Source organism: Hyperolius riggenbachi, chromosome 4 (genome assembly GCF_040937935.1).
Source record: "Hyperolius riggenbachi isolate aHypRig1 chromosome 4, aHypRig1.pri, whole genome shotgun sequence".
NCBI lineage: Eukaryota > Metazoa > Chordata > Amphibia > Anura > Hyperoliidae > Hyperolius > Hyperolius riggenbachi.
The window spans coordinates 319,560,705-319,574,058 of NC_090649.1; the positions used below are offsets into that span (position 1 = coordinate 319,560,705).

Genomic DNA, 13,354 nt, shown 5'->3' on the forward strand with positions numbered 1-13,354 from the left:
CAGGCCGCCTCTGAATGGCCTCTGCTCAGAGATGCGCTGAGCCCCCCCAGAAACTACAAACGCACCTTGAACCCAAACAGAGGCTCTGCATATACACCAAAGGCAAAACTGTTAAGTGGGAGCAGCTGACCAGAAATAAATTAAAACATAGCAAAGAAATGAACAGCGCTACTTAAAAACAGATGAGTGCTTACCTGCAAAAGAGTGCAAGCCCCACTTATGGGATAAAATACACACTGAGCACACACATGACCTGTCTACCACTTGGAGGATATTAGTTTCCTATAACAGCTTGCATGCAACTTGTTAATAGGAATAGCTGTTATAGGAAACTAACATCCTCCAAGTGGTAGACAGGTCATGTGTGTGCTCAGTGTGTCATCTGTTTTTAAGTAGCGCTGTTCATTTCTTTGCTATGTTTTAATTTATTTCTGGTCAGCTGCTCCCACTTAACAGTTTTGCCTTTGGTGTATATGCAGAGCCTCTGTTTGGGTTCAAGGTGCGTTTGTAGTTTCTGGGGGGGCTCAGCACATCTCTGAGCAGAGGCCATTCAGAGGCGGCCTGGTGATGCGCTGATCCCACTTTTTTTGCGCAATTCTCAATTTTACTTGGTAGCGCGCCCAGGCTATGCATATGCATAGGTAGGATTTAGTTAGTGTTAGGTCCCCTCCCATGGAGGAAAGATTTATTGCTAGCCTAGAGGCTAGCAATGTATCTGCTTCAATGGATGGGGGGGGGGGGGGGGGGGATGATGACGCAGCACAGGATGAATCGAGAAACTATGGTCTACTCTCAACCAAGACTAGCAGACATTCCTGGCAGCCCTGACTAGTCACCTCAGACATGGATATGTATTGTACAGTACTATCAGCAAATAGGCTGGCCCTACCTGTGAGACATTCTGCATAAAAATCTCCCATTAAAATAGTAGGGGAGTAGTGATCACTGCATTGTCTTGTACTACCCATTCAGCACACGTTTGAAGTCAGAACAGCACCACTGTGAGCTTTGCCGACCACTGCCAGACAGAGCTATATGCTTTAGCTATATTACCTGCCGCCAAGTCAAAATCTCTTGAAAGATGCCCTAGTCTTTCACAGATTTTTATTTAGTTCTACGTTATTGAATTGAATGTCTAATAGACATAGGAGGAATATTAGTATATGGCTACATTAATTGTCCAGTGACCTGCATGGTCCAGTTTGTGTACTGTGTAAGGCCTGTGGCCATGCTGTGCTGCCTAGTTACAGTGAAGAGGAAGACAAATGAGCAGAACTGCATATCTGAATCACAGGACTCGCTAGGCTGGCTGTAATTACATGCATTTCAGCTGCACATTTGATTGTCTTCTTACTGTTTAGCTTTAATATTACTTTAAAAAAGGATAAAAAGAGATGAAATTAATTTCATATCAACAAAACAATGTATGTTGTATAGGCAGTTGTGTATATATCTTGGACATGGTTGTTTTCATATACAGTTGTACTGATTTGTCTGTTGCAATTTTCAAAAAAAAAAAAAAAATAGAAAGTTTTAAAGCACTGTGTACAAGCAAGCCAGTGATAAGCTCACCAGACAACAGATGGGATTCAGACCAGGTAAACAGTCCAGTGTCTGACTGCTATTAGATCATTTGCCTGGATCATGCTATGTACCGCTCTGTATCCCGCCATATGCCAGCATCAAACACTATATAGATCTTGCTGCTGCTAGCTTGGTGCTGCTCCGTGCAGTATAAAGCTATGGAAATGTCCCAATCAATGTTTCATCAATAGTTTGATAAAGTGCTGATAGACATTACCCTTATTATTACCTATTATTCTTTAGATGTGATGTTTTGATGGCGGCCTTAGCTCTGAATTAATCATAAGTTGAGCATATCCTGTGCTTGGCAAATTATAAGTCAGTGAAACTCTCTATTTCTGTTTCGCATTGTCTTTCCATATGACAATGTACATGGCTAGAACTCTCTGTCATCCATGCACAAGGCTGGAGAGAGAGACAGACGAGGCTTTCTTCAGTGAACAAAGAGCCAACCATGTGGCTGCCATACATTAACTCATCCTGAAGAGAACTGTGATGATTGAAACAGCTCTGCACACTTTAATGAAGGATAAAAATAAGTCTCTCTTATAACTACACTGTATAAAAAGCCATTCTCATTCCTTCAAACCAAAATGAGCTGTGAATGAAACGGATTAATTAATAGTTTAAAGAATGATATCCCAACAAAGATCATTTCATGGTATGCATGAATCACTGTGGTGAAGCATCAGATATCATATTACTTTAATTCTTCCATCATGTGCATTTGCATATGTTATTGTGATTACTGGGACACTTTTCATATCTTATGTTTTATTTTGTTTTTTTATCTCCTTTTCTCTGCCTTATTCCTCTTTTTCTTATTCTGTATTTCCTCCTTTGCACACTTCACAGAGAACCTGCAGCTTTGGCGGATTTGACCTCAGCAGTCGCTCTCTGCATGTCGGAAGTAATACGGATTCACTGGTGAGTTTATCAGGCTCCTTTTGTCTTTAATTGCAGGGATTATATTATGCAGAGGAGAGCCTTGAGGCAAACCTGAAGTGAAAATAAACTTCTGAGATAAGGAATTGTATGTGTAGTTGTAATGGCAATTAGAACTTTCATGTATTGGAGACTGCTATTCTTATTTCTATTTGAAGTGCTGAAATCCTAAGTCTGAAGTATAACAAAGGGATGAAAAATGTGGTTCATTCGGCCCCACTCAAAGTAATAATGATCTTTTAAACATTTGATCAGTACCCTGCTATCAGGAGTGTTTGCACAGCCAGATACAAATGTTTTGGCCTGTAGTTTCTTTTCATGAGCTTCTAGTACTGCACAGATAAAGCACTGGTTTATGGACCTTTGCAATAGAAAAAAGGCAAGCTCTAAGTAGGATTGCCACTATATGTAAATAGGTTTATCTAATCATGTCATGACTAATACATGTCTGTGCTAATTCTTGGAAATCAGGCACCTATCTGGTCATTTGGACGCCTGATGCAGCTAGTAGCCTATAGGCTACTACATAGTATTTAATGGATGTAGCCGACGGGCACCTAGGGTTGAAGTTAGGATTTAGGTGGTGCAGGGGTTGGCACTTGGAGGGTGTGTTAGGGTTAGGCTTTGGTGGAGAGGCACATAAGCCAAAGGGGTAGGATAGGTGCCGAGTAGTGCCCGAATGATGCAGCGCCGCAGTACGCTCTTCCACCAGGGGATATATGTACTGTCACTCATGACAAAAAGACACTGCATATATTTTCTGGCATGTTAAGATAACACTGAGCCATTTAACCTTGTCACTGATGTGATTACAGATGGGTGGGTGGGCACACACCTGTTGTTAGCATTGCCTTGTTACCTTCCTGTTGACATTTCGCATGTACTAGGTTGCCAATGGTTGTTTACAGTGCTGCTGGCATGATTGACTTGTTGTAGGGCACTTTATACAAGTTTCCTTTGCGCTGCTCTTGGACCCTCCAAGGAATCCTCATCAGTAAAGTAGAATGATGCTTGCTGCCGCACTCTCCTCCTTGTACAGGCATTACCACGCTGGGCAGTAGCACGGAGTGGCTTATACAAAGTTTTGTGCATGAGGGGCTCAGTGTTACTGCACAAGCATGGCTGTTTGTGCACCTGCACATTGTGGCCACAATTGTACTGGGAGGCAAGCACGGCCACAAGGATGGTCCCAGATGGCAGTGGAGGGGTCATGGACATCGAGGAAGCTTCTGGATTATCCAGAGTAAAATATCTAACTTTTTTTCCCATTAAATGTTACTGGAGTACTTTAAAGAGGAGGTGCTCTACTTCGATAACGTGTATTGCACTGTCCACATTTTTATTTTAGTGAGTCTTCTATAGTAAAAAAAAAGGAGAAATGTTTCCATTTTGACTGTCTATCTTGAATCCTAACACAATTTCCTCCCTTACTCTATCTGTGCCTTGCCTGCACTCCTCCCTTCTGTCTTCAGACACTCCCCCCTTCCCCCACCCCCAGCTCTGAAATAGAAAGTGCTTTGTCATTCTGTGACTGCAGAGATAGCTTCAGCTTCCCAGCATGAGAAATATTGGCAAATCAGAGAGGAACAGAGCTGTGGGAGGGAAAAACAGGAAGGAAGGAGGTTTCAGCCAATCAGGCTGCATTAGCTATGTCTGAGGGGAAAGTAGAGAACAAAAAAGCCCAACATGCCCTGCTACTTCCTTTTGTGCGGCAGATATACCAAACAGGGCCGGATTACCGACCAGGCAACAAAAGCAGTCGCTGATTAAGAGTCAAAGGGGCCCCATCAGCACATAAACCAGACCTCGCCATCCTGTCAGCGGTGGCTGGATGGTATAATAGCTAAAAGGACTCTGAGCAGTGCAGTAACTATGGAAAGATGCATATCATTTTAACCACTTGCCGACCGCACACTCATACCGTGCGGCGGCAAAGTGGTAGCTGGAGGACCAGCGACGCAGATCTGCGTCGCCAGGTGCCTCCCTAATTAATCAGGAAAGGCCGCTCGCGTGAGCGGCCGTTTCCTGTTAGATCACGGAGCGGGTCTCCGTGAATAGCCTGCGAGCCGCTGATCGCGGCTCGCAGACTAAATGTAAACATTGTTTACATTGTACGGCGCTGCTGCGCAGCAGCGCCGTAAGGCAGATCGGCGATCCCCAGCCAATCAGCGGCCGGGGATCGCCGCCATGTGACAGGCCGATCACCGGGGGGTAGCAGGTAGGAGAGGGAGGGGGGAATTTCGCCACGGAGGGGGGCTTTGAGGTGCCCCCCCCCGCAACATGCCTGCAGACCGGAGCGATCAGACCCCCCTGCACATCATCCCCATAGGGGGGAAAAAAGGGGGGCGATCTGATCGCTCTGCATGTAACATGATCTGTGCTGGGGGCTGCAGAGCCCACCCAGCACAGATCATAAAAAGTAGCGCTGGTCCTTAAGGGGGGGTAAAGGCTGGGTCCTCAAGTGGTTAAAGCTCTTTCTCCTCTTTTCAATGATATATAAACCTCCGCCCTATGCCTTTTAGTTTTCGTTATTTTCGCAATCGAAATCGCGGCCAAGGCAATTTTGATCGCGAAATTAGCGAAAACTAAAAGGTGTAGGGTGGTAGTTTATCTATCATTGGAAAGAGGAGAAAGAGAGCTTCAAAATGATATGCATCTTTCCATAGTTACATTGTATTACACGGGACGACTTTTCTCCAAATTTGGCAGCTCGATTCAGCACAATGCAATGAAATATAAAGAACCCAGGGGGATATCATTACAAACATCATGCTGGTAGGTGTGAGGATGTAATTAATTAGTTGTGGGTATGCTTAAAGGCATACCCACAGGCACTGCTCTGGCGCTTTGAGTCCGCCAGGAGAAAAGCGCGATATAAATGTTATTTGTCTTGTCTTGTCAAATGATGCCGTGCGCTGCTGATTGTCTTCAGAGCCAGGCTCTCCTCCTAGTTCCCCCTCCTGCTACTGTGCGCTCTGCCTGAGTTCCCTCCCTTCCCACAGAGAACCACAGCTGCAGCAAGAATGATAGCAGCAGATGGCAAACGCTCACTCACCTATCCATGATCCAAGCGATAGAGATCCCGTCATCTGAAACCCATCTGTCTCTTCTACAGTGCAGCCGCTCGCTCTGAACTTCCTGATTCTCAGATCAGACAGGAAGTAGGAAGTAGTAATAGTAGTAGTAACAGAGCGGCAGCACTCTAGAGGAGACATATGGGCTCCGGATGACGGGACCTCTATTGCTTGGATCGCAATAGGTGAATGTGAGTCATCTGGTGCTGTCATTCTCCCCTGCTGCGGCTGCCTTCTCTGCTGGACTATCGTATTCACTGGGATGGAGGCTGCATGGTCGCTGTCTAGTTTGGGAGGAAATCGGTTGTTCGGTGGTGGGGGTGGTTATGTAATTCTGTCTGGGGAACGGCTTCCGGTTTGGCAGTGTCCAGAGCTTTCTGCTATTGCCAGGCTGGAGATGCAGGGGGAAAGTGCTGCTGCTGTGATATCTGGCGCCCTCTTCACAGGGGTGCCCCAGCCCCTGAGTGCAAATGTCCCAGCCATTCATCTCTCACTCTGCATTTTGCCGCTGCTATTCCCTGCATTTTGCACCCACAGAGGAAAGCGGGCTGTTGCCCATAGCAACCAGTAGCTCGGCTGCCCCGGTGTGTGCGGCATGTTGCTGTGCAGCTGCATCTTCTGATTCTATTACGACATGATGGGGGGGGCCCAAATTAGTTACTTAGCTTAGGGCCCCATTTAGCCTTAATCCGGCTCTGATACCAAATAAGAGCCGGGGAAATTGGGGAATGATCTTTTATGGAGATGGAAAGTAAGAGTGATTTTTGGATTGCCTCGTTAGCATCCTTATTACTGGTTTACCAGATAAAATTAAAGAATTGATTTTTTTGATTTTATGCCTGACAGTTGCACTTTAAGGTAATATGATCTTACAACAGACTTTATATGTTTAGTAGTGACCTAAGCCCGTTTTCAAAACGGGCTCTAGATCTGTCACCGCCACACGCACACCCGCCCGTTGTGTGCGCACCCAGCCGCCGCACGTGCACAAATGCCCCGACGTGCTCCCCTGGCTGGCCCGCCCTCTGGCCCATCGTGCGTCCTGTCCCATCTGCTGTCAGTGCAGGACATGCGCAGTAGCGCAAAAGCACTGACACAGGGACAGGACGCAGGGACACTTGTAGATTATTAGTTAGGATAGTTTTAATTACTTGAAATGCTGTGTACAATACTTGATACTTGTTTATAAAATGTCCCAGGGCAGGCAAGGTGAGAGAAAGCTCCTCACCAGATCAGGAAACATCAGCACCGTCCCTATAAAACGGACGTGACATCACTTCCTCTGTCAGTCAGTGATGATGTTTCCTGCTCTGGGCAGGTCAATATTTCCTCTTGGCATTTCCTGTTCCAGATTGTAGAACCAGTGGATTGAGTACCCTTCTGTATATGTACATGGCAACAGCAATATGACATCACCTTATTTCTTCCATTTTCCTGAAAGTCTTCAGAAAGCTCTTGCCATATAAATCATTTGAAAGTGAATTGCCACAATAGCAAAGTTGTTGAACACCACATTCAGCATTAGTGGGAAGTCCTAGGATTTATAATTTCATGCCAAAAGGAAAATGCTAACAGCTGCAACCATTCATCTGCATAAACCAGAGCTTCGTTTTAGATTAATTAAAATATTTTTGGTTGGTTGATCGTGCCAATATTGCATTGTTAAATTCTAGCTCATACCAAAATGTATACTTTATTTTAGTTATAGCAGAAATAAAAAGGATTAGCATCACGTATACATTTTCAAATGCTGCTTGCCCCCTTTTGGGGGAAATTTGCAAAATCTCTTTCCAGACAAGTAGTAGTTATAGATTTATTCTTGATCAAGACTATAATGAATTAAGGTGCCCATACATCTACTGATTTTGCAGCCTGTTCAACCATCCATTCGATAATTTTATCAGATTAGATGAAAATCTGTGCTGTAACCAGCATCTCCGATCGATGAATCAATCAATTTTAAGCCAAATATACTGGAAGATGTCGGTCGAAAGTGCTTGGTCGGGTGTGAAGCTGTAACTGATGGACCCCCAACCGCTGTTTCCCCTAGTGTAAAATGCCTCCCATGTGCCAGTGCAATGTAAACTCTCACCTGTCCCGCTGTTGTGAATACCGGTCCCAACCGCCATCACCCCTGTGTGACGTCACACGCGCCACTTGGTAACACTCCGGTGTGACAGCGGAGGAGGCCAGTAGTCGCAGCAGTTGGACAGGTCGGAGTGGGGGGGGGGGGGGGGGTTGTAAGGTGCATCACTAGGCCAGTTCCTGACACATTTTGTCCTGAAATCTGTTGGGTATCTGCTGCAGTGTATGGGCAGGCAACAGATCTCTCTGATCAGATTCAATCAGAGAGAGGTCTGTCTCTTGGTCGATCTGCCCATACATTGCTAGATGTGTGGGCAGCTTTAGTCTTTTCATTTGTATAGAAACTGTTGTTGGTTTTGGTTTTTTTTTCTGGGGGTGGGGGGGGGGCGTTAATATAATTAATTGCTGAGCCTCCATCTTTGCTGGGTATATGCTGAACTCGCATTGAAGGTCTTAGAGTCTGTAGTGCTGGAAAGTCTTATCAGTGGGGACACAAAGTGCAGCAACAACCTGAAATAGATTGTAAATGCTTGTTTAGACTTGGGTTTTAATTACTTGAATGCTGTGTACAGGGCAAAGAGATGTTTATGACAGTTACTCTTCTCCCATGATTGTTTAAATATTAAGGAAAGGATCTCGGGTAGCCACTCATTCCTGAGAACTGACTGGGAGACCATGCTTGACCTGATTTACTCTTGCAGGAGAAAGATGGAGAAGTTATATACAAGGAAGTCATCAAATCCCCCAGCACACCACGGATTTCACTCGGTAAAAAAGTTAGGTCTGTCAAGGAAACCATGAGGAAGAGGATGTCCAAGAAATACACAAGTTCTGTGTCAGTGCAGGTCAGTAGGAAGTTTACATTCCTTTCCTGCAAATTGTTTATTGAAATTAAGCTGCCTAAAACACACAAGACAGACTTTGAATTCTGGAGCCCAGCTGTGTTTGAATGCCACATACACACACTGCAGCAGCTACCAACCATATGACTAGTGACCAGAGCATGTGTTCTGAGGCTGCCACACATGGTATTTGTCTGTCACAGTCACTAACGCCTAATGTCCTAACAGTTAACATAGAATTCCTGCATCTGAGATAATCATCCAGCCATCTGACTTTATGTGATTTGCTATAGATGTTTTGTTTCATAAGTCAGCTACTTAAAGAGAACCAGAGATGAAGCACCCTCATGTATTTTACCTTATAAATCAGTGGGAACATGACAGTAAACACCTAATCTGCTCTTTGTTACATTGTTCTCTGTTTAATTTGCCTGTTATCACCTCTAAGATAAGAATCCCGACTAAGCAGTCGGTCTGGCTTTGCTACAGAATAATTATAGCTGAGACTGTGTTCTTTGCTGTCTTCAAGTCCAAGCCTGCCCCCTGCTGGCTTTGCTCAGGAATCATTATAGCTGAGTCATTATAGCAAAGCCAGACTCAATGCTCAGTCCGGGATTCTTATCTCAGCTAGATAACAGACACTTTTAGCAGTGAGGATGGAACAGAGAGCATGGTAAATGTTTTCTCTAATGTTCCCACTGATTTCTATGGTAAAATACATGAGGGAGCTTTGTCTCTGGTTCACTTTAACATCATTCTAAATTGTCGGTAATGCATTAGAGGCTCTGTAATGACATATAGTAGAATGTAGTAAATTATTCAGGATACCCTTTTCACTGTAATTATCCTAAATCCAGCATAAACCCTTCCTATAGCTATGTATTGTTGTATATTGGTATATAGCCCTGCCCTCTTAGTGAGGTCACAGCCTAGGGTGTTTAGCTATGCATAATGCTTCTCTGAGCATTCTGGGAGAACAGGTATTCTTTCTACTGACTTAAAAACAAGAGCAGACAAACATCCTACAGCGATGCACCTGACAGCACTAAAGATGTGGCCATCTGAAAAAAATTGCAGAATGTGAATCTGGGTAAGAGAAGATTGGGCAATGGGCAAATGCTGACTCCATAATGTATCAAGTAATGTAAAAAAAAGCCATTTTATGCATTGCTTTATTTTAAGTGCAGTTCCTCTTTATCAAGTAGATTTCTGTTATACAATACTTCAGAATTTACCTTTTCAACAGCTTAGTAAAATCACTTTCTGAATAAGTGAAAGGAGAAAAGTATACATTGTGTATCTAAGCTTTCCAAACAACTAAGCTTTCTAAACAACGTTAACAAGCACTTTATAGAAAAAATATATTTTATCAAACACATATAAAGCAGTTTCCTTTTCAGTCCTTTAATACACACTGCCCTCTACTGCTCACATTGTTACATTACATGCAGCAGAATTTAATACAGGCAATTCAGTTTGTTGGATCTAATTACACAAGTTAACAGTAAACCATGAAAATACAACCAGAGAATGGCAAGGAAATGATATGTCAATAAATTAGAAATGACTGTGCTGGAGTTTTATGATCTGTTTGCTTTCCGTGTAGTGCAGTGTAATGTTCATCGATATCATTCCACTGAGAGCTAGGCCTGCTACGGTGTGAAAGCTAGAATGATGGAAATACAGAACTGCAATGTGCAGTCACCATAGAAAAGTTAATCATTAATGCAGCAGATTCTGAGAACAAACCTGTATTACTTGGGGAACGTTTAAACAGTCAGAAAAGACAAAATGTGTAAGTGTATGTCTTTGACTGCTGAGAGAAAACAAATTATCTGCATGGTACAGAGAGCTGCCATAGAGGCTTACATTACTAATCCAGCCAATATGTCATCCTGACACATTCAAATTGAATGCTGCGCTCGTGCCAGCTGACGGCTGACTTGTGCTTCAATCTGCCAATTTACCTGCTGTTCCACTAAAGCACTTTTTCCCTTGCAGGTACAATTCCAGACTTTCCATTTAAACTAATAGGACTTCCACCTTATTCTAGCAAGGTTGTTCTCTTTGTGATATTGGCTACTGTTTGCTTGGAATGATTGGTGTATATAGAAGAGGTTATATCACCAGTTTGAAAGTGTCCAATTGTCTATTTTTTAAATAATTAACTTGAACATTGTACATCCTGTATTCTTGCTCTGAATGCACACTGTCTCTTTGTTGGCTAAAACCAATTTAGTCATCCGGGATCAAACAGTAAAAAGGTCTGTCCTGGTAATAAACCTGTTACATGCTACAGAGTATGGCAGCTTGAAAACTTTAAAGTGGATCCGAGATTAATTTTTATTCATTGCATAATTGTGTTCCTCAGGCCTGGTGCACACCAGAGGAGTTTTTCTGAGCGTTTTGAGTTTTTGAAACCTCCTGCTAATGTTATCCTATGTGTCTATGCACACTGGAGCGATGAGGTTTTGTAAAAAAAAAAACATAGCATTACATTGGGAAGAGCTTTTGAAACCTCTAGCGTTTGGGGAGCTTTTCTGGTGTGTCTCAGCCCTTACATACAGAGCCGGGACAAGGTCCTCCAGCACCCAAGGCTGAGATACCAAAGTGCGCCCCTCCTTCCCTGCCACCCCAGCCATCACACACTGATTGCTATTAGACTAAGAGGCCCCCATGGGCCCACAACCTTCCCAACACCTTAATATCTAGTTATCTGGCTTGCAGGAACTGCCATGTATCCCCTTTTCTTATTTCTATCTGCTTCAAACACAATTAGGAATGACAGCTGAATGAATTCTGCGCCCCCTTCTACACTGCGCCCTGAGGCTGGAGCCTCTCCAGCCTATGCCTCGGCCCGGCCCTGCTTACATATAGTTTATAGGGCATTCCTCAAGCCAAATACTTTTTTTTTTTGTTTTGTTTTTGTTTTAATACTCTAATTCTCTATAAACTAAACAAGCCTTGCCCACAGCTTCTCCAAAACTCTTAAGGCGCTCAGACCCATGTAGCAATGGCTTATGGGAGCTCAGTCTGGGCAGGAGCAGGTGGAGGTTACTAGCCAGAGATTTCAGAGGCAGAGGGGAGGGCGGAGTGAATTTTTCACAGGCTGAGGGGTGGAGATGCAGTTGCAGATTACCTGTGTAATGATGACAAACAGAACATGGCTGCTCTCACTGTATCACAGGAATAAATCATCATAAAGTATTGAAGCTGTATGCAGCCAGATTTGTTGTGTAAACTATCTATCTAAACTTTAGATAAGATATTTAGACAGGTTACTTGTTATAGTTAGTTTTTCATCTCCGATCCGCTTTGACCCCTTATTTCTGGGAAAGTGCCCATGCTTAGAAAAGCTGAAGAACTTTTTTTTTAAAGGGATTCACCTTATGTATGAGAGAGTGCAAGGTTCAGTAAAGATGTAATTGCACTTATGTGCAACATCTACAGTTAATAATTTGTGCCAGATCTATATGGACTTGGTTAAAGGTTTAGCTGAAAATAGGGCCAATGATCTGTCTGCCATTTCACTTACTTTTTAGCAAGCCAACTGGGGCATACCATCTTTTCCCACCTAATAGTAGCCACGAATCCAATCCAGGTTTGCTGGATCACTCTTCAAAACTCTCCATTCTTAGTGAATCAGGGACACGGTGGCATGATCCGATACTAAAGGCCCATACACACGGAGTACAAATGTCTGTATGTGTTGAGCGATGGTTGGTGCAACAGATTGTTCATGTGGATACGGCAAGTGCCAAACAGTCTGCAGACTCAGCCGTGTCCGAGCGATTGTACTGGCGAATCGCTTGTGGGTTCTGTTGCGTAAACTGTTGCAAAGTCTGTCATTGTCCTCACATGTGTATGGAAGTCTTCTGCAGACAGTAGAGTCGCTCTCAACTGACATCCTGTTGTTGGCTCTGTCTGTCATGGACAACTTCCGCCGTGTCTTCGCTCTTTCGGTTGTCGCATGTGTACAACTGTCGCGGGCACGAATTGTCGCTGCCATTAATCAGTTGATGTCTCTTGTCTGTCGCTGCTCACAGCCACAGACATTTGCACGTCGTGTGTATGGGCCTTTAGAATGACTCGAGAGGACACGTGGAAAGAGCAACTAGACAGTTTTCAGTGGTTATATGAAGCAAGGATTCTAAAGTTTTGCTCTGGGCAAGTCCTCACTTGTTCCTTTGTACCTGTCTTCATAAATCATACCTATTTATTTGTTACAATTGTGAAATGAAAGTTTGGTTCACTACATTGTTTGTTTTGTCATTTTGTTTTTGGTTTTACTGCCCCCTGTACAACTTCTTCACATTGGTGCATGACACCGTTTGAATTTTACCTAAACGAGATGGTACCGATCATGTGAAATCATCCCATCTTTGATATTTTACGCACAACGTTTGTCAGGATGTTCATTGTACTCACCATAGTACCTTAAAATTTGTAGTTATGCACATTGATATATGACAGTGAAGTTCTTATATTCAGGTCTCAGCTGTGCTCAGACTTCATAATGGGGCCACAGTAGCAAATCTCTGGGACCATTTGTTGCTCCTGAGCTGCTATAGGTCATTGTTGAGTGATATTGCTGCACATGCTGCTATACAGTGGTAGTTCAAATTGGACAAGTTAGGATCATTAAAGCTCATAGATTCCATGTTCTCCACTAAAATCCCACTCAGTGCTGATGCTTTGGAAATTCTCCTGAATTGGTAATCTGGCACAAAAAAAATACACACAAAGGGCTGATTCTCGTTCATAGAGCACGTTGTACTTTCCTATATTTCAACTGAGGCTACTGTAGAAATTAAATAAATTTGC

At 43.5% G+C, this 13,354-nt stretch overlaps 1 protein-coding gene across 10 annotated transcripts in view; it reads left to right on the forward strand.

Moving 5' to 3' along the window:
- Positions 1-13,354, forward strand: part of SASH1 (SAM and SH3 domain containing 1) — a 1,147,574-nt gene that overhangs the window by 1,079,089 nt on the left and 55,131 nt on the right. For all 10 annotated transcript variants that reach the window (XM_068231708.1, XM_068231715.1, XM_068231717.1 and 7 more), the window contains 2 exons: positions 2,440-2,511; positions 8,390-8,533. In XM_068231708.1, the coding sequence (XP_068087809.1) occupies positions 2,440-2,511; positions 8,390-8,533 (216 nt within the window). The remainder of the gene's footprint in view (positions 1-2,439; positions 2,512-8,389; positions 8,534-13,354) is intronic.